This window comes from Manis pentadactyla, chromosome 16, assembly GCF_030020395.1.
Source record: "Manis pentadactyla isolate mManPen7 chromosome 16, mManPen7.hap1, whole genome shotgun sequence".
NCBI lineage: Eukaryota > Metazoa > Chordata > Mammalia > Pholidota > Manidae > Manis > Manis pentadactyla.
The window spans coordinates 23,324,855-23,350,107 of record NC_080034.1 but is presented as its reverse complement, the minus strand read 5'-3'; the positions used below and the strand labels follow the sequence as shown (position 1 = coordinate 23,350,107).

Sequence of the window (25,253 nt, the reverse complement as noted above, 5' to 3'; positions counted from 1 at the left end):
AGCTTCTTTGTATTCTTGTCCTCTAATTTCTATTCCATTGACCATCTCCTCTACCCCTTCTAATCTGCTTTTAAATCCCTCCATTGTATGTTTCATTTTAGCTGTCGTATTTTTTAAAGTCTCTATCTCTTTCTTGAAGTCATCCCTGAGACTTGATTATTCTTCTGTAGCTCTGTGTGAGCATATTTATGATTTTTATTTTGAAATCTTTATCAAGAATATTGGTGATTTGAGTTTCCCTGTGCCCTCTTTCTGGTATTTGAGGTATTTGGGGTTGAACAAGGTTCTTTTGCTGTTTCACATTTCTAATGATTTCTATTGAATAATAACTTTGTGTAGGCAGTGCCCTCTAGTGCCCAGAAGCTCTCCTCTCTGCAGCTTCCCAGCAACTGGAGCGATGGCAGGGTTTGCCGGTGCATGGAGTCAGTGCCTGCCAGGAGAAAGAGCTCTTTCCTGCTTCTCGGTTGCAGTGCCCAACTCCACTGCCAGGGCCAGTGGGCTAGCATGCATGGAGGAGCCTCTGTGTTATGCCTCTGTAGCCGCAGTAGGTGGGGCTACCCAGCTCTGACCTAGCACAATGGCAGGGGCAGCAGGTGAGCTGACCAGTGCCTCCCGTGAGGAAGGAGCAGCAGGCTGCATATTGCAGTGGGGGGCCTCTGTACTGCATTGCCAGCCATGGGGATGGAGCGCCTGTAGCTCCTGAACATTCCCAACCTGCTGTGCTGAGTGTGCCAGGATGATTTTGTCCACTTATCCTTTCTCCTGAGCAGCCACCTCTGTGTAATCCTTGCCCCTTTAGCACCCCATTCACTGTTGGGAAATCTTCCAATATGCCCACGTTTCTTCTGTCCCAGATTGGCCAGTTGTGAGTACCTGTTCTCCACAAGTGGCTGCAATCTCAGTCTGTCTTTCCACATGTCTTTGCTTTCCACCCCCTCTAATCTCCAGAGCACCATGTAATGTTAGTTTGTGCTCCTGGAGCAGATCTCCAGGGGTGGGTGTTTAGCAGTCCTGGGCTTCTACTTCTTCCCCACTCTGTTTCTCTATCTCCCACCTGTAAGCTGGGGTTGGGGGAGGGCTTGGGTCCCACCAGATCGCAGCTTTGCTACTTTACCCTTTTCTGAGAGATTTTCCCTAGATGTAGGCAGCCTGTAGCAGTCTTCAGGTCACTCTTTCAGGATTAGTTCTATTTGCTGTATTTTTGTGTTATATGTGGTTTTGGGAAGAGGTTTCTGCCTCACTTCTCATGCTGCCAAATTTTTCCTCTCCCCAACTAAGGCATTTTTTAATGTCTTGGTGAAGTAAAGGCTTTCTGAGCCCTGTGTTTTAAAAGTTTTCAACACAGTTATTCCTAAGAGTTACACAAAACTTAAAGCACATTTCACCAATTATGATGACTAAAGAATTTATTAGATTTTGTATTACATTTTTATTTATAGTTCAGAGTTATTGAATTTAATGTCTGGTTAAGTTCAATTTATTACCTGTTTTTCTTTATTCAGATGTTATCATATTTAATTGATGAAACAGGATATATTCAACAGAAGATATTCAAAACTTGTCTGATTTTTTACATGAAAGCAGTACAATTTCTTCAGTGACTGTTTTTAAATGCAGTTACTTTACTTTTGAGGACAAACATCACTTTGAAGAGGTTTTAATCTTATTTCTGAAGGGCATTTGCAGGTAGCTGGGCAGTTTTCTTTCATGGCTTTTGTATTACACCCCTGTATTTGGACCAAATCATCACAATTGCCATACTTATTCACATGCATGCAGGGATTGGCTAAAATGAAATAAAAGACAAATAAAATGCTGCTTTTTGGATTAAAGTATTAGTTATGCAAAACTATATTATATCAGGAGAGATCCATTTATTCTTTCATTCATATATTCTATCATTCAAAGCTCACTACATACAAATATGTAATCAACTGCCTAATAGACATACCTGGTGTTACAGATATACCCAGTGCTTTATGAAATCAAATGTTTTCCTACCTTGTTCCAATAAGGTGCACATGACAGAAATAAACTTAATTCCCAGTGTACATCAGGTGCCCCTTATTTAGGCAGGTGTGTATATGTTTGTATGTGCCCACATGTGCAATGAGCGGATTGTACAAAACGGGAAAGGTGGCAAATGGGAGCCCAAATCCAGCTCACACTCTATTCAACAAACCATACAAAGGAATAGTATCCTATACAGAAAGGGCTTTGCTGTGTGTATGTGCATGTGTGCATGTAATGTCTGGGATTAATAGAAGACTAACTGGAACCTTCAACATAGGTGCTGAAAATAGCCCAAAGTTCTTTTACAGGTGGTTGCTTCCCATGAAATGCAGTAATTAGGGACCAGTCAAGTGATGTAGTTGGCAGTGTGTGTGAGAAAATGAGACAGACAGAGAGAGAGAGAGAGAGGGAGAGTGTGTGTGTGTGAAGAGGTGCTGGGGAAAACACCACATTTCTCTTTTATATATTCCCTGGCTTTTATTTAGGAGCAAAAGCAACTGAAGCCTGACCCTATCTGAGATTGTATGGGCAGTTTCTACACTTCAGCCTTTCTCCTCCCTAAATAAGAAAAAGAAGGAACCAGGTAACTAGAAGGACCTAAAGGTGAACTTCAGCTTTGCTTCAGCTGGGGTTAACTTTGCTGGGCATGACTACCTCAATGTTCATCTTCTTTTAGTCATCACCACACTCAATGGCAGCTGAACCTACCACTTCATTTTTAGCTCTATTTTTATTGCCCAGGTCAAAAAGACTGAAGTAGCAAAAGGAGGACCCAGAAGCAAAATGGGGGCATATATCTATCAGGGCAGATTCAGTGACTGTCATCCTCATTTCGACATCAAGACAGCAGCACCCAAAGATGTAGAATGGACATTACTTACTGCAAAGTCCATTATCACAATGATCAGGGCAGGCTCCACATGGTTTTCCTCTTTTATATGGGGTCTTCATGAATTCCACAAAATTGCCCCTGGCAATGGAATATTTGAAGGAGAGAATTAGTGACATGACTAAGGAATACAGGATTGTGCCACGTGAATGGAATACACAGAAAGTTACAGGAGTTCAGAAGAGAGAGATTTCTGAAAGTTGGAACCACAATTTCCAGGTAAACTGGTACGATTTAAATATATGCAGAAGAAAAGAGATGACATTCCACTGCCTTTAGGAGGCCCAAGGCATTTGACCAGAAGGCAAGTTTGTAGTAAGGTTCCTAAGAATTTGGGGAATTGACATCTTACAGAATATTTCTTTATTTGATGAATTTGCTTTCATTGAAAATCTGTTATGTGCTATGAGCCATGGTAGGTACTTAGCATAGCTTATCATATTTACTCCTCAGGAAATCCTTGCAAGAAATGTATTGTGGCTGCCTCTTTCAAAATAAGGATAAAGGAACTTCACATTGTTAAGTTTTTGGTGAACCGAAGGCCACACTAGTGGCCTAGTGACAGCTAGCACATGACAGAATCTATGTTTGTACTTGATTCTTGTGGACCAAAGAACCTATTCTATATATATCACCCTATGCTATTGATACTCCATGGCCTTATTACCCCTTAGAATGCATGCAATCCTTTGTTTATTGTCTTTACCAATTCTTTTCAGTCTTCCAAACACATCCTGAAAGCTCTCCATGAAGCTACCCCATAAACTCAGATTGATGAAAGGGATTAGATTATAGCACAAGGTGCAGGCCAGTTGGCCTCCCGTAGGCAGAATGATCCCTGGTGCTGTACTTACGCAGGGCAGTATTGGCAAACATAGTAATACCGTAACTTCTTTTCAGGACAGTAGGCGAATGCACAGCCAAGCTGGTGGCTAGTGGCCCAAACAATCTGGAAGTGAAAAGTTTAAAATAAAGTCCTTTAAATTAAATTTATAGTGTTCACACTATGTGGCTTTTTTGTTTCTTAATTGCTTATCAGAAGTTATCAGATGAAGGGAATTTTCAAAGCTGAAAACTATTGTTTTCAGATTTTAAAAATTCCATCTGAACTTTATGATTATTCTTTTAAAATATTTTTTCCAACCATGGGCTTCATTTACATCAAAGGCTTCATTTAACATTATTAATTTTGTACATTCCTGATACCTTTGTTATAACAATGAATTACCCCCAAATTCATATATATGTAGACAATGGGGTGATGGGCTACGTGGGGAAAGTCTCTTAAAGGGGGTTTGATTTTTGCAGGGAAAAAGAAGATAGCTTATTGGCCTTGTGTTTCTGTGAGAAAATCTCAGTTACTCCAATAAACTTTTCCTTAGTTTTTATGGAATGCAAAAATTATTTATTCAACAATGAAAAATATAATTTGCATAGTGGAGTATAATATTCTTGATTATTTTTCTCCTTAGTATTTCATGCTGTGACTGGCCAAGAGAAAATAGCTTAAGACTTTTGTTTAAAGGTCATTTCGTGTTGCTGAAATGTAATTAGGATTCCCCATCACTTCATTCCCAGAGTTCTTTTTATTATTTAAAAGAACCCCTTGTGGGAAATCCAGACCATAACGAGATTTGCAGGTAGCTGATGGAAAACGGATTGATGCTTATATAAATATATGTATACATACACATGCTTTATAAAGTAGGGCAGCTCTCATGCTCACATATAGATTGCATAATTCAGATGTGTGATTGGTATGGCTAGGATAAATTGAGGAGAAAAAGTAATTCTGGGAAGGTAGGAGACAAAAACACTCATCGTTTGTCATTTCAGTTATACCTGGGTGTAATGGCCTACTACAGCATCTGCTCGAGTCCTTCCAAATCCATATGTAAAATTTCCAACTTCATTGTAAAGATATTGGATCGCATCTGTCCATGATGTTGGATTACTTGACATGAATAAATTCTCCCCACAGCCAGTAACTAAAAATTAGAAAAGACAATGAATCAATAGTGAAGCCAGTACTTGTGAAGAATTCTCATTGAAAACTATTCAACTATTATAGTTTAGTTTTTGTGATGAATACCATCTCCCAACAATGAACAGTATCTTTCACTGACTGATCTATGGGAGAAATTTAATTTTAATTTCAAAAGCACTGCTCTGTGAATTGGAATTTCTCACTCTTCCCAGCCTATGAATAGCTCTTTCTAAAATGTACATAATGATCCATTTTCAAATTGATTCTCTAGCTTAACATTGTCACAGCCATGATTTTGGTAACATTAGTAAACTGATTAGCAGTCAATCCACAAGTATTTATTATCTGTAATACCTTTGTAGTATGCATATAGGGGATATTTTTAAAGTTATAGACATGATTTTGACCTTTGTTCTTTTCTGGGGAAATAAGAGGAGTATATGTGAAGCAGACAGCAACTAGATCAGGCATAAGATTGGATATTCAGTGGGAAAATGATGAAATCTAAGCCATGGATGCAGGAGTGACAATGACATGTCTATAGTGATGAGGGGGCTGACCAGATTTTAGTAAAAAAGAACATAAGACAAGATTGGAGTTGAGTGGACAGGCAGAATGGAGTGAACTGAGGACCTTGAAAGTTAGGGAGAAATTTAAGTCTCCATTCTCATTTACACTTACATTCTGAATGTTTTAATAAAAGAAATAATTATTTTCACCAGGAAGAACTGGTGGTCTGGTAACTGATCACAAGGTATTAAGGGGGAGGTGTTTTTAGATTTCAAGAATGGCACGCGGCTAAATAAGGATGGTGAATATCTAAATGGACTTGAGTTCAGAAAAAAAAGTTTAAAACAATTTTTTCTCCCTCATAGCACTTTTCTTTGACCACTAACTCAGACTCACTTTACATTTTTGGCTGGGGGTAGCAAGAGTAGTGAGATTTTTGGATAAGAGTTTAAAAAAAGACAAGGAAGGAACACAAGAAAGGTAGCGAAGTGTGTGCAGAGATAGAGTTAAACCACAAATGAAAACAAGATGTCCATTCCCAAACTGCTATAGCTATTTCAATGATTTTCATTTAATTTTTGGCTTTTATAAAATGACACATTATTCACTGAGGAAGTTGGACTTACAGCTAATTTTCCGCTCACTGGGGGGACTGTGAGACAACGTACACTTTTTGGCCCACTTTTCAGCGTTCTTTGCAGTTTCACGATTCCAGCTCTTGAAATAAATGACAAACATTTGGAAATGAAAATATGAAGCTCTCATGAGATAACGGTGATGTATATGATTGCATTTAAAACAAACTACTATTTGATGAATTATTTTGTAGTATTTCTTAATTTTTCATTAGTCTATCAAAGGATATAGTTCTTGCTTTCCTAAATGATCTTCCTATATGGGGTCACAGTTGAAGTATTTTAGGGGAGAAAAATAGCCATTCAACTTCTTAGCAGCCAAATCATCATTTCAAAAACAACGAATAAATGTTCTTTTAGATGAAAATCACAGGTGATTTTTTTTTTTTTTTACTAGCCTGGGGGTGTGGCTTTTTCATTAGAATAAGACTAAATATGTGCTGTTTGCCCCCTAAAATGTCTATTACATTTGCAGCTGTCATCATGTATTAATATATTGCCAGATGCTACAGTAAGAATTAGTAAATTTGTGCTATGCTAAATGAAATAAAACAGTGTGAAGGGGAAAATGTATGAAAAATAAAAATAAATGCCCACCCTTATCTCATATGCAAAAACAGGAAAAATCTAGGAAAATCAGTGAAAATAGGGATTTAATATTATCATAATTCAGATAAATCAAGCCAAATTTGCTAGCCATTACTTTATTGGGAGAAAAAATTATTTCAGTCTAGTATGAGAAGAAATGTTCAGAATAAAGCAGACTTTTTTTTATCTTCGGGAAGGCAATGTCAATTACTTATTATGTAAAAATTTCTTCCTTTAGCCTAAACACCAACTCAAAATTCAAATGAACCACAGAGATAACAGATTCTATTTTTCATGTATGATAGGAATTCTCTCCAAAAAATAGTCATTTCATCTGTAATTGAAGTATATGCTCAGTAACGCCTAATACAGTTCATTGTAGTACTAATTGTTACATGGATGGCTTTAATCTACGGAGGTTTGGAAGGACTTCCAAATACCTACGATTTGTTGATTTTAACTCAACTGTTTGAGAAAATTTAGAACAAACCTAATTCATCATATGAGAACGTTTTACACACCTGAATTGGGAAGAGAACAAGAACTAATTTTTACTGAGTATCCCATGTTTTATTATTCACATTAATATTTATTTACATTACAATAATATTACTTTATTTACATTAATATTTCTCTACTAATCCTCACAAAGATGTAGCACAGTTTGAATTATCATTTCCACTAATAGCCAAGAAAGCTGAGGCTCTTCCAGATTAGGTAATTAGCCTAGTTCAACTATCATATCTTCTAGGGATATTCTTTACTTAGCCTGTATCTCCTACTTCATGGTGTTTTGGTTTCTAGGTTCTCCACATGCTCATTACCATCTTCTGTATACTCATTTTATTAATGTGTAGTCTAAGTCGGTACGCATTACATAATATATAACATCTGACCATAGCCAAAAAGAGTGGAATTCCCTCTTTTTTTTTTTTTCCAGTTCTATACACCACATTCTACTATGTAGTTTAAGTTTTCATTTGCAGTTTGGCATCTGATTATTCAAGTTACATAATTTACAAGGTTTATTTCATATATCTGCTTATTAATTATGTCTCCATTCTACATAGATAGTGTCAATATCTTTTCAGGTCAAATGCAGTATGTTTGATTTGACTACCAGCCAATATGTCAACTTTCTGGTGAAATGAATAGATAAGACTATTTTACATATATAGACAATGATTGAATGCCCATTGCTAAATGGCTAAATGCTAATTGCTAATGAGCCATGGACAAGACAGGACGTACCATTTTAAGCATGTTGGAAGCAGTGGGATTTACCATCCTTCTAAGCGCATTGTGCTTATTAACAATCTCCTTTTGGACCGATGGATGATGTGTCGATAAAGATAAAACTGTGCCATCTGACTTTAAAAGGAAGCAAAATGTTAAGATAGTTACTATGTTGAAAATCAAAGTAACAGAACAACACTGATTAATTTCAATATGGAAGTTTATAAAAATGTTTAGCCTTGTGTTGAATATCACCATTTTCTTGCCTTTAACAATAGATTAATTTGATCCACAAAAGCTGTTTACACATGATCTCTCATAACAATCAAGAATTTAAAGCATTCACCAACAGCCTAATTAGTGCCAGAAAATACCAAGAGAACGACAACAAAAATAATTCCTGTAATTCTGCAAAACACAGCTTGAGCAATATGATATCCAGCAAGAAATATTTCCCCAAAATGCAGAGGGTTTCAGGATTAAAAAAACATATAGCAAAATATAAGAAGGTTATAGTATATCCAGATGTTACTTATATTAAAAAATACAAGTAGCCTCCCAGAGTGTCTGTCAACCATATTCAGTATCCTTTAAAGATTATGAATTGTGTGTGTATTTATGTTTAAATTAACCTCAGAAATTGTCAATTATTATTTTCTGTTTTAAGAGCATAATTAGAGGGCAGCATGTTTTTAAAAAGTGGAAAAATTACTCATGACAAATTTGACTATTAAAGCCAAAATAGTTTCTAAATGTTGTGCTGGTTCTTTTCTATTGGCTGTACTGCCCAGTCTGTGGCCTGTCCCTCTTCTTTGTCCTGTCTGGTGGCCTGAAGCTGACCTTTCTGGCTTGAACTCCCTGAGGTCTCTTGTCTCTGACTGGATGGATTGACCAAAGGGAGGCACTGGTAGGGAAGCAGAGGGTGGGAGGGGGTAGAGGTCAGGGAATTTCTTGTCCACGCCCTTCCTACTTCTGCATTCCATCTCTGGGAGTATGTATTTCCATGCTTGATTATACTTTTTTGGCTTCAACTTTTTAACAGTATTTCCTCCCTTAGTCCCTCTGGCCTAGTTATGGAAACACTTTTTTACTGCTGCTAGGCTCTTTGTTCCTTGAACCAGCTCCTTCCTCTGTAAATTTCACTTCATTAAAGCCCATTCATTGAAAACATCTGTGTTGCAAAAAGAAATGGTAATTACACGACATGATGGAGGTGTTAGCTGAAGCTCTGGCGGGAATTATTTTGCAATATAAAAGTTTATCAGGTCGACATGTACTCTGCACTTGCACATTGCCACATCCTAATTAGCTTGAAGCTGAAACAAGATATCTGTTGAAATCTGTTCCCTGTCTAAACTCTAAATGAGAAAAATGTCTTTTGTCTTACCCAGGAAAAAGGAGAGATTCAGAAAGGTTGACTCAGTTATTTGAGAATCTCTTTTTTCTTTATATCTAACAGCCTGATTACTTTAAATTTAGAAGTGCAAATTAGTAAACATAACCTATCCTTGTACCCATAGGCTCTATTTTAATAATGAGAGCAACATACGGAAGCTACAATTTCTTAGAAAATAGCTTACCACATTAAGTGTTTGCTATCTGTGTACTCATTTGTATTTTTTATTTTTTGGATTTATTAATAATCTCTTTTGGCTCACTGGTCAAAACAAAATGAAGCATTTGGTGACAAAAAAGAAAAGCACTGAAGGCACACTGAAAATTCAATTTCAGAGGATTTGTAAGCATTTAAATATAAAGTCCATCATTAAAGTGGGACAAAATTGTTTTAAATAACTTGTATTTGAATTAATATTTAATTTCTCTGCTAACAGCAACCTTTTATTCAGCTATCACCTCACAATTTGACCTTCTCATATGCACCACTACGGCTTTTCCAATGACATCATTACCAAGCACAAAGCAGCAGAAGCAGTCATCTGTCCTTAAAGTGTTATGTGGATAACAAGAGGGCAGAATGTCAAATATGTCTTTAAAGCTATCGCTTGCCCCATTAAGAAAGGAAGCCAGGAGCAAATAATAACTGAGATCCTTGGCATGTGCAGTGGGCTTCCTGGAAACCAACACTGGGAAGGCTAAGTAGTAAACCCATTATTATCAACCTTGGCGATATTCATCTTAAATATATTGTCACGTTTTTTTTTTCTCTACGTCTTAAAAAGCTGTGAAATAATTTTGATTTCTATACTTTAGGGAAGTACTACTTTGTAATTTAGTTCTTAAAGTAACCCACTGTGGTAAGGACTCCTCACTAGAGAAATGAAGAATTGAAATAAACCACTTCTCAGTGGGCATTGATCAGAATCAAAGGCTACATTGTCCAAAACTCTATGCCCATCTTACAGATAAGGTCCCCAGAAATTAGACATGTTACCAAGTCAGTGAACAAAAAAATCAGAAACTGAACCAAATTCTTTTGGTTCTAAATAAATAAATAATAAATAAATCCTAGGGTCTTTCCAGATTAATACACTGATACCTGGAATGAAATTGTCATTTAGGAAATAGTACTTCTAACTTTAGTTAAAATTCTTCTTCCCGTGTGTCGATTCTAATCTATCTACATGGTTGGCAGACATGCTAAGAAAGCTCTGTAGGTATCTAATTGTAGGAAACTTGTTTTCATTTGTCTTCTCTTGAAAAACATGGAAGTTGCTTTACTCTTTTTTGGTTTCCTCAAGTAACTTTCTAGTCTAAAGCGTCAGTTCTTTAGAAGTCAAGCACACTATCCCTTTAAAATAAATGCAGAAGTCAAATTGTAATTATCACTCAGCTTGAAGGGTATGAAATTACCTTCCTTTCTCTTGGTACACAGCCTAAGCTGCTTGTCCTTATAGTCAAGTGGCCAAGGCTTCTGACCCAAGAGGAGGGTAAAAGGAAGTAGATACTTATATAAGGCCAGATATTGCATGTTTAGATTGAGTTTCCTCTTTTAGGAAGGAGAGGAATATGTCTTATTTCTTTCAAAGTTCATTATCTTTGTCTAAATGCTCACTTCCGCTTGCTTCTTAATCTACTGCACTCTATCTTCTGTCCCCACCTCTTCACTGAACTGGCCTTTACCAAGACCAACACAACTTCATCAGCGGTGACTACAATGGAAACCTTTCGTTCTTTGTCTTACTTGTCTCAGTTGGGGAATGTTGCAGACTTCCTTCTTGATCACTTCCCCCTTGGCTTTTGTGATGCTCCTACTTCTTTGCTTTCTTGTTTCCTTCCTTTTCAACATTTTTCTCCCCTGGCTGACCCTTAAATCTTGGCATTCTTCAGTACTTTTTCTTAAGTCCCTTTCCCTTTATACATTTTTCAGTTTATACACTGCTGATCCTCAAACCCCTGACTCAGATCTCATGCATGCCTCACCTGACACCTGCCTGCCCCACAAATCCATCCTTGGCTCCTCTCAGTGCCTGATCATCATCAGGTGCTCCCTAGGCTTGTGGCATTTCCGGTCACCCAGTGATGCCATGCAGATGCTCCCACCCTGTCCTCGCATCTCATGTCTAACCAGTCTCTCAGTCCTGTAACTTATTGCTCTATCTCTGGCATCTAGCCCAATATCTGGTATAGCAGACACACACACAAAAAAAAAAGATTGTTGAATTGAACTAAATCACAATGTGTTGAGATAAACAATGAAAACCAAAATTATAGTTTCAGTTTTTGAACGGTTGTTGTTTAGGACTTTGTAATATCAAATACATACTTTTGTGGGTCTGAAAACTAAATCTTCAAGTATATGTTAAATCCTTCAACTACATAACTTACTTAAGAGAAAATTGAATTCCTGAAAGGCAAATAGTGAGTTAATTTTATTCTACTGATGCATGCTGTACTTCACATCTGAGGCTTACTGCTGACCCTCTGTCTTAGTGCTCCATAGTGTTAATTAGTACAAAAAAAGTTACTGGTTATTGTAAAGATATGCTTCGGCAAAAACCATGATGCATAATGTGATCAGAGAATATTTTTTTTTCCCCATCCCAGGAGATTTGCAGTCATCGTATTTGCGTATGTGACATTCATGAGGTATGGGTAAGGCAATCCTATTTTAGAGTTTAAAATCTGTAAGTCAAATCCTTACCATTCCTGCAGCTTGTTGCAGCAATACCACGAGGCATATGCCCACCAATAGCATTGTCTCTGAGAAGAAATGTAGCATTTATGAGATTGATGAGTACCTAAATAGCTTACTTTATGAAAAAATCATTATAGTTTTAAGAAATGGGCTCATACATTTTTGCAAAGTTTGACTCTTTTCTGAAAGAACCGATTTCCTTGATCAGATGGACAGTTCTTAATAAAAACCAGTCTCATCCTTTACCTACAAATGCAAGCTTTGTTCTTGTGTTATCCAGTCTTAGGTTGGAACCTGAGAATTAAGCAGCAATTTTTCCTAATACCTTTAGAAGGACAAGAATTTGAGACCAACCAAAGGAGAAAAGTAAAACTTTGATCTGTAATAATTCATATCACTGATGAGTATCTCCAATTGTTAAGGCAGTTAGTTTAAAACCTTGTTTTTAAAAATTTCTCTCTTGGTCATGATAATCTTTAATGTAACTCTGAAAAAAGAAAACTTTTAATATTAATGTATAATATATATATAATATAATAATTTAATTGCCAAGTGTTACTTTTATAACAATTCCCTCTTTTTATTTTAAAAGTTATCTCAAGCTTTTTATTTCTTTTTTTCCAGTAACTTTCTCTCCAATTCTTCTTTATGACCATTAGCTATTAAAGTGGGCTGTCATTGTCCCACTAGGGCTTCTGTCTGAAAAGCTGGACAGTTTCTCTCCTTCAATCAATTTACACATGATGTGGTTGTGAGTATCTTCAGTACCCTAGTAGCTGGGTCCTAAATGTATTTCACTTTATCTACAACCAATAAAAAGGGATATGCCAGAAATGAACACAGTATTCCACACATCATCCTTCTTTTGGTATATTTGGTATATTGGACCAACACAATGCTGAAAAAAAAATACTTAAAATAAATCCTAATAATGAATACACTCTCATCTACTAATAGTAAAGTTGAGCATAAAATTAAAAGCTATAAAAGTTTTTTTCTCCTGCCATGGATAGCTCATTATTAAATAATGCGCAAATATCTTACCTGAGATAAGCAGAAACAGGAAAGATAAGATGTCCTGTGTCCAAAGGGAGATACACATCTTGATCTTCAGCCCAGCAGTATATATAGGGAACACAAATCACTTCTTGTTCCTGCTTGGTTACTCTGAATTGTGCAAGGTGGTAGTAATGTGCTATGGTGAAAACCTCCTAGAAGATCTTACCACCTGCTTCAAGAGTTAAATAAGCCCATTATTTAACTCTCAAGAGGAACTCAGTTAATAACTGCAGTTCTATAATTAGGCTTAATAATGTGAGGAATGATGGGTTGGGGAGGGCCTAAGCTTTATCTCAATGGTCTAGAGAGTGTAATACTATTTATCTAGGCAGATATTTGTTTTATTTCTTCTAAATAGCATTCCATGGAATCACTCACTAATTTGCTTTCCAGAAGTTGCCTTTATGTAGTCTAAAGATTATATGATACATATTACAAAATCCCACAGTATGCTCCATTATTAAAATTAATCACACAATCTGAGATTAACTAAACATAGGAAATAAATTTTTACATAAATTATCAAATGCCACCATTTTGAAATAATTTCCTAGAAATATAAATCATAGCTTACTGTAAGAAAAGATCTAAATATATCAGAAAAAACAAATGAGCTTAATTAACAAATTCATTCTAAAAGCTGTTAATTTCTTATGATTTCATTAAAAAATAATTTTCCTCCAAGATTGCTTTAATCTAGGCTGGTAGGGCAGCTGCACCGTGTTTTGGGGGTGGGCTCTGGAACCAGTCACCCTGGCTCATATCCCAGCTTCACTGGTCACTAGCTAAGAAAACTTGAGCAAGTAATATGTCTTCTTTGTGCCTCAATTTCTTCATCTGTAAAATGGGATCATATTAATAACCATAAGATGTTAGTGTTATTACTAAATTCATTGAAAAGTTAATTCATTTAAAATACTCAGTGCTTGCAATATTGCAGGCACTTAGTGATTATTATATTTCACCATTTTAAAATTAATTTGTTAGTAACAATGGACAAGCCAGATACTGTGGAGTATATGAGGATGTATATGTAGAGGAGTGATAACAACATGGTGGCACAAGATGTTCCTCCTTTCTACCCTCCTTTTAGATCAAGGAATTACAAACTCATACATGAACAAAAGTGTGTTTACAGTTATTTTGGAACCCAGTGCTTTACTCCCAGTGTCCTGTGAGGAATTTCACCTACTGGTGCAGCCATCAAGACAGCAACGTCCGTGTGAGCTGTGCAACCAGCAGAGCTGGCGAAACTCCTTAGATTTCTCTTGCTGTCCAGCAAAAATTCAGTGCCTTGTATTCTGGGCAGGTACTTACGTATAAGGGAGAACCTGCAGAAGTCCAGCCTTCTGGGAGATGCCAGCCCATCGCTGGTGGAAGAAAGAAAACAAAAAGAAAATTAGGAATTTGGCCACAGTGAATTTGAAGGGAAACTTACTCCCAGGGAAACACTGTACAAGGCTAATTCATCCATGGAAGGCGATCTCTCCTGCAGGGGAAAAGGAAAGCTGTGCATGATAGTCTGGCTCCCCCACCCCCAGCACCTGGAGTACTCAAGTACTAAAACTCTAGGAGAGAGGACATTGGGATAAAGGCAGATTAAGAATTTCAAATAATGTTAAATGCATCATGCTCAGCAGAATGTCTACCCTATGGTAGGGACGTCTGGCAGGGCCACTAGCTCCAGGAACAGCCCTAAGGCACCGAGCACTGAATCCACACTGTTGACTCCTGTGGGTGCAGTGAGCCGTCCTGCAGGAAGTGGCTTTGGTACACAGAGTACAGTAAGTAAACAGGCTCAGGTTGGTGGGTAAGGGGCAAACTACAAACTTGAGCTACAGCATCACTGTCTGGAAAACCAAAGAGGTTTCCAATAGCCAGTTATGGTGAATTATAAGAACCAGGGTAGACGTAAAAGATTAAAATTTTGCGCACAAAAGAAAACAAGCAGAGTAGATACACTTTCACAAAGACAAAAACAAATAAAGCACCTCAGATAGTAACACCACCATAGAGATAACATTATACCTGCTGAAGGTAATAGGTAAAGAGTTAGGGTGTCTGCTACTTCAAATGAGAAAGCAGAAATGCATCACTACACTTCATATAAAAAAGTCAAGGTAACATGGCGTCACAAAAGAAAATGATAATTCTCTAGAAACTGAGCTCAAAGATACGATATATTGTGATTTTACTGATAAAGAATTCAAAATAGCTGTTACAAAGAAACTCAACAAGTTACAAGAAAACTCATAAAGACAAGTCAATGAAATCAGGAACAAAATACACGACCAAAATGAGTTCTTCACCACAGAGATTGAAATTAAAAAAATAAAAAAAAACCAAACCAAATTCTGGAGCTGAGGAAATCAGTGAATGAGATGAAGAATGCCACAGAGAGCATCTATGGCAGGGCAGACCATATGGAAGAAAGAATAAATGACTTGGAGGTTAGGAATTTTGAAATAACACAGAGAAGAAAAGGAAATTTAGATTAATAAGAGTGAAGAAAGTCTACCAGAGTTACTGGATTCCATCAGAAAGATAAATATCAGAATAATCTGGATTCCAGTAGAAGAGAGGGATAAGGAGTCAGAGAGTATATTTATTTAAAGAAATAATAGCTGAGAACTTCTCAAACCTGGGGAAAGTCTTGAACATACAAGTACATGAAGCTATAGATCACCCTATTATCTCAACATAAAAAGATCTCCAAGACACTTCATAGTGAAAGTGACAAAAATCAATAATAAAGAATCCTAAAGGCAGCCAGGGGAAAAAAAGTACATAACCTACAAAGGAACCCCCATTAGACTATCAGCAGATTTCAAAGATGTAAATGTAAGATCAAAACTTTAAAAGTTCTAGAAGAAAATACAAGGAAGAAGAATCTTAACACTTTGTCTTGGCAAAGATTTTTTTGGATATGATGTGTCAAAAGCACAAGCAACAAAAGAATATTTCAACGTGTGGGACTACATCAAAATATTTTCCACTGCAAAAGAACCAACAAGATAAAAGGCCAGCTTTGGATAGGAGAAAATATTTGCAAGTCAAGTTATTCAATGAAAGGTTAATATTCAAAATTTATGAAGAACTCATACAAATCACAAAACAAAACAAAACAATCCAATTAAAAAATGGATAAAGGAGCTAAAAAGACCCTTTCCCAAAGAAGACATGTAATGGCCAACAGGTACATGAAAAGGTGCTCAACATCACTAATCATCAGAGGAATGCAAATCAAAACCACAGGGAGGTGTCACTTTAGAATGGCTATCATCAGGAAAACACCCGGTAAATATTGGCGAGGATGTACAGAGAAAAGGCAACTCTTGTGCCCTATTGTTGGGAATGTAAATTGGCATAGACACTACAGAAAACAACATGGAGGTTCCCTAAAAACTTAAAAGTAGAAATCCCATATGATGTAGAAATTCCACTTCTGGTACAAATCCAAAGGTTATTGAAGAGATATCTACACTCCATGTTTATTACAGTATTATTCACAACAGCCAAGGTATACAAACAACCTATGTGTCTGTCAATGGATGTGTGGATAAATAATGTGTGTGTGTGTATGTCTCTCTCCACACACATGCACACACACGCACGCACACACACACACACATACACAGGAATACTATTCAGCCATTAGAAAGAAGAAAATCCTGTCATTTGCAATAATGTGGATGGACCTTAAGGACATTATGCTAAGTGAGATAAGTCAGCCAGAGAATCCCAAATACAGTGTGATATCTCTTACATGTGGAATCTTAACAAAAAAAAGTGAGCTTGAAAAACCCAAGTGTTATGATGGTTACTAGGGACTGGGGACAAGAAATGATAGAGACATTTTTTAATGGTACATAACTGCAACTAATAAATAAACAAGTCCTGGAGATCTAGTGCACAGTCCAGCAATTACAGACAACAAAACTCTATTATAAGCATTAAATTAAGTTTGAGTATTAGATCTTAATTGTTCTACCACCAGAAGAATAGTTATACAACTGGACAGAGGTATTACCTAACCCAATAGCAATCATATTGCAATATGAATGTACCAAATCAGTATGTTGTACACCTTAAATGTATACAGTGTTATATGTCAATTAAAAAAATGAAATGAGTTAAGAAAGTCCAATATGATTTTTTAAGAAAAATATAGAAAGTATGAGTTGGTGCACATAATAAAATTACAGTTTATTAAGAAGACAAATTATGTACTAAATGACATAAATAGTGTGATAATTTGAGGTAAATAAAAAATAACTGAAAGTTTAATTTTATAAGCTACTAATGCAAGGACTATACAGTGGCATTTGCCAAGAGAAAGACAAGTTAGGGGTTATAGTCAATTCCTTTGCTCCATGTTGCCATCGGCAATCCAGTTTTTCTACTCACAACATTCAAATGAGAGCTCTTTGAGCAAAAATCTTTTAAAAATTGAGAAATTCACTGTCAGTAAACATTTTCATATAATTAAGCAAAAATGAGTTCAGGTGCACATTGGTAATACTGTAAATCCTCTTTTCAAATAGCCAAATTTTCGGTGCGTAAGGGTTTATTGACTGTTAACATTTTTTCAAGGTAGTACAAGTTTATTTTAAAAATTAATGAAGTCTTGACAAATATAAAAAATTCAAAAATAAAAAAATATGAATTACATCTATAATCTCTCTGTCCAGTGATAACCTCAGATATCCTCCTAGTCTATGTTTTTTCATGTATTTTTCCATGGCTTTATTTAAATCCCAATGACTTTAAGTTCTGTACACTTGGGGTCCCTCCATTCTTGACTACCTCAGTACTTACATATTTTTAATAGCTGTGACTACATTATGACTATATCTCTTCTAATAATGCTTTTTATTGGCATTATTGAACTAGGCATTTGTATTTTTTTAACCTCCATTCATTTAATATGAATAAATATTTATTACACATTACTGTACTCAGTGCTTCAGACAAAACGGTGATCAAACACAGATGTAATCGTTTTTCCTCATTGAATTACAGTTGCATGGAGCAGAAAGCCGTAAGTCAGATAAACACACAAGTGGAGACTGTAACTGGGATAAATTAGACTCTCAGGGAGTTGAAGGAGAGTTTTCATATTGCTTGAAAATAGGTAACCAAATCCTTAGCTAAAAGCAAATGGAACTCAGCATTCCTCATTGAGATTTACCAACAGTTGGGACCAGACTGAAACCTGATTAAGAGGGACAAAACTTGCCTTCACATCATCAGCGATCACCCCAAATCCCTGGCTCACTTCATAGGAAGTTTTGGAAAGAGTGAGATGGTAAAGACAGTCCACTTGTGGGAGTTTAGTGCTTGTGGGGAGAAGCTTTCTAGGACACCCCAATACCCCTTTTCCCACTGGACTCACCCCTTAAGCTATGATAAAGGAAGAAATTTCAGGAGAAATAATTTACAGATTGCAACTAATTATAAGAACAGTAATGAGGGATGTGGGGGGGGACTTGGTGAAGGGGGAAGCCTAGTAAACATAATGTCCTTCATGTAATTGTAGATTAATGATAACAAAATAAAAAAAAAAAATAAAATAAAATAAAAAAGAGCAGTAATGGCATTATCAGTCGCTCAGTTAGATATTGCCTGGCCAGTGGACATGCTAATCTTCTTGTAAGCTTATCTGAGCAGGAAGAAAGAATTGGAGGAATAGGCCAGAAGTGTAATAGCCTGCACCAGAATCATTTGGCACTACAATGATGCATACATTCCTTTGAGGACAAGGGGACTAAAAAGGTATCTTATGAAAACCTCAACCAAAAGGTGTCTTCCCCAGGCCATTGTATACCAGAGGCACTAGTCTATAGGTTATACCTACCTAAAAGGGTTCTCATAACAATTAAGGGTTACAATATTTAAAAAGCATTTAGTAGAGTGCCTGGCATATAAGTGCTCAATAAATGTTAGCTGTTGTTACTGCTATTATTTTGTTTTAATTTACTTTTCTGCGTAGCCTTCCACCGTGCCGCCTGTATAGCCCAGTTGCCAGTCATTGACCAGTGACAGCTTGCCATTCTCTGATCAGGACTGCCCTTTCCAAGTGCTTTTTTTAACAGAATCTATCACATTTTCCTCCCTGCTCTTCTGCATGATACATGCTTAGTCATCCTAAAAATATTAGGTGTGGTATCTTCCTTGAGCTCCCTGAGCAGAGTTACTATTTCCTTCTCTGAACTGTATTTCCCTTATCCTATTATAGCACTCAAAGCATTAAGATCGCTGAGGTTAGGACCTGGACCTTTACGCAAATCACTGAACTCCACAACAGGGGAGTTTCGAATTTGAATTCCAGCTTTGCCAGTCATAGGGTGCAAGTTAATTAGTAACTTTAAGTCAGCTTTCTCACGTATGAAGTGAGGGGGTAATAACATATCTAAGAAAAGAAAATGGAATAATTCATTTAAAATGCTTACATCATTCCTGGAGGGTTATAAATATACTATTCATTTTACTATTACAATTTTATTATGGATTTTCTTCTCCTTTTCAGGTTTTCTGCCCTTATTTTCTGTGCCCTCTTAGAATTTGTACTGCTATTTCTTCCATAAATTATTTTTTTACCAGAATTAATGAACTGATTTGTTAGCACATTAATGTTTTCAACACAGTATCTGTTGAAGACCTTTTATAAACAGGGCACAGTAATTGATGCTAGGCATATTTTTAAAATAAGATATGATCTAGCTGGAAAGAGACACATAATGTGTATAGTAAGTTCAGTAGTTGATTTATATGAACAGGGAGTAATGGAGAAGAGAGGAAGCTTTCTAGAAGTGAAGATATCTAAATTAAATCTTAAAGGATCCTTAAGAATTAGGTGAATAAGGACATAGGCTTTATTCCTGATTAGAAAAGCCACATGAAGAGGGCAAGAAATAGAGAAATAGGTTGAAGAAACATCAAACAGTTTAGTGTTGATGAGTAGAATGTTTGTCTAGATGTGATATTTGGGAATGTGCATGACCAGGTCATGAAGAAATGTGATGACATAATAAGGAACTTGAAATGCATTCTGTAGGTGTTTGTGGCTGTCAATAGTGTGCTGCACCAGTATCTCTGGTCTCCTTTCAGGCACATACTAGGATTGAACTCTTCTACCCTCTTGAAGTTCAGAACCCCTTGTGACGTACTTTAACCAGTGAAGTGCAAACAGAAGCCCCCAAGAGCGAGTCTGAAATTCGCCCTGTTCTTTCTCCACCACCTGTCACCTCCAGTGTTCTAATTGATACAGACTCTGAGAGCCTACATCTCTGAGCAAGGAAAAGGACAAAGTGCATCAGATCCTAGCTGACCCAAGACACATTGTGTGAGCAAATAAGTCTTTCGTGTGTTACACTACTGATTGCTTTTAACTCCAGCATGACTTGCCTCAGTCTTATCAATACATAAGCCACCACCTTAAGTGGGGTGCTGTTGTAAAAATAACCTATACTATATGATGTGTATTTAGTGGTTCTATGCCAGATAGAGAGAAAAGTTCCTGGATGCTGGCAATATGGCAATCCATGTTTGATGTGGTTAAATATTTGGTAAGCCTATTTCCTGGAGTAACTTGGGTGGCAGATAATTGGCTGAAAGCATTTATGTCTTGGCAAAGAATTCAGAAAACAGAATACTAATTGGTTACTGGAAATGTGTTTGACAAAGTATTCAAGAAAGGTGTCAATAGAAATAAATTCACTAGTTAGCAAGTAGAAATGAAATGGATAAAATTCACATAATCAGGGTTTTGTAGAGTTGGAGAAGAAATTGTTCTCTCCACCCCCAAAAGTAATAAGAGACTGAATTTACCTAGATAAGAATAACTTGGAAATAGCTGACTTAACCTAAGGCTTGAAGAGGAGTTTTCTTGTCCCTCTTTATTTACTAATAATTTTCATGGACTGCATATGATAATGATTTTATCAGAAGAGTTTAAACAATGTTTTATTTTTTGTTTGTTTGCTACACCCCACAGAGATGGAAGTTAAGGAAAAGACAAAGGAGAACTTTATATTTTATTAAACTATGAAGTGTTTAATTTAAAGGACTTAATTTTACTCAAAGAACTAAATGATTATTTTAAAACACATTTTATCAACTTTGATTTTTCCCACTTGCTCCAATGTGCATGGTAATTTTTCTTATGTAACCAATTTCTTCCTAACTTAGAACTTCTTTTGGTGAATTATTGCAGTCTTTCAGGCTATTTTTGATGCCATATGTATTTAAAAAGCTTGGATTCAATTAAAGAATAGTCTTAATAATGACAAAGTGCCCAGTCACTGAGTACAAGCTATGTGCTAGATATGGTCATAGGCTTGATTAAGTGAGAAACAGAACTTTTGTTAATGTGAGATATAAATCTTACAGTAGGTCTCAGTCATTCTCATATCATTCTGATTTAAATCTGATGCTTGACTTTTTTCTGAGCAAAATTTAGTTCTATAAATCAATAGGAAACAAAATGAAAGTACTATTAATATATTCTGTAAATTTTTCCAATAAAAATATTACAAAGAGGGATAACAGGACTCAAAAGCAGATAATTGAAGATGACAAGTAGATGAAAGAAGAGTCATTCTTGATTTCATAATTCCTATCATCCCATCCAATCAATCATCGAGTCCTGTCAGCTCTACATTAGTCATCTGTCCCCTATCTAAGTATTATAATTTTCATTAGTACTTCTCTATTCCCAAACGCCTTTATTGCTTATTCATATTAATTTAATAGCATGCCAACTTTTCTTTCTGATTCTATTCTTGTCTTCCTTCTTTCCATTTGGATGGAATATTATAAGCATTTTTTGCTCAATGTCTCCTAATTTCTTGCTGGACTATGTTCAGGTATGATTGGGCTGGGAAAGAATAATAATTTCCTGAATTGGGGTCATTTAGTAATCAAATCTTAAATACTCTTTCAATTGTCAGATATTCTGCTTGCCCTTCAAAGAGTTGCAATGACTTTTTTTAAATAGAGTAGGCCATTTGTATCAAGGCATGTAAAAGAAGAAAAGAAATTGTAGTAAAAGAATGTGTTAACCTTTGTTAAACAGCTTAAGTGAATTTCTATCTTTGCCTGGTTCTTTTTCCACAATTGGAAGGTAGATCATTGCTCTTTATGCTAATATTCATTATTTTCTCAGCAAGTTTGAGAAATGTATTTGATAATAGGTAGAGATGATATTGGTAATTTTATTTATTTATTTATTTTTTGTGGATAATTATTTTTTATTGAAGGGTAGTTGACACACAGTATTACATTACATTAGTTTCAGGTGTACAACATAGTGATTCAACATTTATATACATGATAATTCTAGGTACCAGCTATCACCACACCAAGTTGTTACAATATTTTGACTATATTCCTTATGCTAGACATTACATCCTGGTTACTTATTTATTTTACAATTGGAAGTGTGTACTTTTTTTGTTGTTGTTTGTTTGTTTGTTTGTGAGGGCATCTCTCATATTTATTGATCAAATGGTTGTTAACAACAATAACATTCTGTATAGGGGAGTCAATGCTCAATGCACAATCATTAATCCACCCCAAGCCTAATTTTTGTCAGTCTCCAATCTTCTGAGGCATAACAAACAAGTTCTTACATGGAGAACAAATTCTTACATAGTGAATAAGTTACATGGTGAACAGTACAAGGGCAGTCATCACAGAAGCTTTCGGTTTTGCTCATGCATTATGAACTATAAACAGTCAGTTCAAATATGAATACTCATTTGATTTTTATACTTGATTTATATGTGAATACCACATTTCTCTCTTTATTATTATTATTTTTGATATTGGTAATTTTAATTCCCTCTGAGGGATTTTTTTTGCCCCAGAAAAAGAAGTGAGATTCCATTTCAGCTTGTGCAATTCTGAAGTGATGGAAATGTCAACCCAAGATATTTTCTTGTCAAGTTTCCCTACCTCCTCTTCCCTTCCTCAGAAGACTAGCTTGATGTAACTAGTAGGCAGAGTCTCACAAATGGACAAGGCAGTAGTTTTCTCATTCAGCCATCTTTGAAGTTCTTAGGTAGCTTCCTAAATGGGCATAAATCCATGGACCTTATACATTGACATGTGCTCCATCTCTTTCCCATCAGTCATTTCCACAGTAGACTGACTTATGATACATGCCTTCTAGAGCCCCACCCTGGAAGGGATAAAAGGTAGGAACACTCTAAAGTTGTTCTCAGGATGTTTGTCTATTTGAGGATGATCACACTTCTTTTTTTATTCAGTAATCTTTTTACTACACCTATTAATATCTTAGCAACCAGGAAATGTAATAGACACTGTGTGGAGCAACAAAGTAGCAGACACATTTGACTTTGAGTCTTTACTCACTTATTAGCTGGTTATCTTGGGCAAGTTGCAAAATATTACAGAGCTTCAGCTTTCTCCTTTGTAAAATGAGATACTAAAATACACAAACACAGACTTATGTATCTGTATACTAGGAAAGTGGTATGTGTTTAATATTTGTGGACTTAAATCTCATTTCCTTTTCCTTAAAAAATACTACTTCTCTCATCCATCCTCACAATATTATTTTCCCAGCCTTGCAGTTTATCTGATTTCAAACTGATATTAAAAAGACAGCAGTATGCCCTTCAATATTAGCAGAGGTAAGAATAGTGATCTCACCTTTTATTTCCATAACTAGTTACAATCTTGAAAACTGCTGCCTCAATAAAAGGAACATCAAGCATGTGAAACTCTAGACACTGAAGCAAAGAATTTAACCAAGAGACTCTGATAACTCAAGTCAGCTTGTCTATTATACATGTATATTTCATTTCAATTTAACACATATTTATTACATTCCTCCTATATGTCAGGTGTTATTCTGGATATGAGAGAAAATAAGACACAATCCATAATCTTGAAGAGCTGATATTTTTTACTAGTTTTTAAAGCAAAGACAGTGAGATTTGAGACCACCTACATGAATATATATATATATATATATATATATAACCCAACTACAATGAGATATCACCTTATACCAGTTAGAATGTAGAAGCACAGGGAGGAAAATGTAGAAAAGGGGAACCCTCCTACACTGCTGGTGGGGATGTAAATTGGTTCAACTGTTGTGGAAAGCAGTATGGAGGGTCCTCAAAAAACTAAAAATAGAAATACCATTTGACGCAGGAATTCCACTCCTAGGAATATACCCAAAGAAACAAGATTCCAGATTCAAAAAGACAAATGCACCCCTATTTATAACAGCCTAGACATGGAAGCACCCAAAGCATCCAACAATAGATGAATGGATAAAGAAGAGTGGTACATATACACAATGGAATATTATTTAGCCATAAAAAAGCAAGAAATCCTGTCATCTGTGACAACGTGGATGGACTTAAAGGGTATCATGTTAAATGAAATAAGCCAGGCAGAGAAAGACAAATATCATGTGATTTCACTTATTTGTGGAATCTAAAAACAAAACAAAACAAAATGAACAAAACAGCAGTAGACTCATAGACACTGAGAAGTGACTTGTAGTTACCATGGGGCAAGTGTTGGATGGGCTGTGAAATAGGTGAAAGGGGATAAAAAGGCACAAAAATCACAATTATAAATTAGTCATGGGAATGAAAGTAGAGCATAGAGAATATAGTCAATAGTTCTGTGACATCTTTCTATGTTGATAGTAACTACACTGGTTGGGGTGAGCATTTATTTAAAAATAAACCATAAATTTATAACAATACATACAATTTCAGTAAAACTATCCAGGGTTTATTCCTGCATTCTTCCTTTCCATACATGTGATTCCTTTCTCCAGCAGTGACAAACCTGGCTTCCATTGTTCATGTCTATGACAGCTATAGATCTGTAATTTTTTGTTCTGTTTTACCCACTTGCAATATCTTTGCTTTTAGCAGTAGGATAATACTACTTTCAAAGAATGAATTGAGGACTAATTTGTATTTGATTTTCTAGAAGACAATGTATGAAATCGGTATTCATTCTTCTTTAAATGTTTGGTATAATTCTGCAGTGAAACAGACTATAATTCTAAGTTGTTATAACTGCCACATCTGGGCCTGGAAATTTCCCTTTGGGAAGCTGTAAAATTACGAATTCAATGTCTTTCATGAATACAGGATGGTACAGATGTTATATTTCATCTTAGAGGTATCAGTAGCTCATGCTAGATCATCTATTTCTTGACTATTTTCAATACCTCCTTCCCTT

The 25,253-nt window shown here is 36.0% G+C and overlaps 1 protein-coding gene across 1 annotated transcript; it reads right to left on the bottom strand.

Moving 5' to 3' along the window:
* Positions 1-1,405: 1,405 nt before the first annotated feature.
* LOC118927788 (cysteine-rich venom protein-like) lies at positions 1,406-13,174 on the bottom strand. The gene is made up of 8 exons (XM_036916412.2): positions 12,999-13,174; positions 11,961-12,019; positions 7,874-7,993; positions 6,026-6,116; positions 4,745-4,890; positions 3,757-3,851; positions 2,895-2,983; positions 1,406-1,786 (listed from the first exon to the last, which is right to left on the bottom strand). Exons 1-8 carry the CDS (start codon positions 13,054-13,056, stop codon positions 1,623-1,625), a joined length of 822 nt encoding a protein of 273 aa, XP_036772307.1. The 5' UTR covers positions 13,057-13,174; the 3' UTR covers positions 1,406-1,622.
* Between the last annotated feature and the right edge of the window lie 12,079 nt (positions 13,175-25,253).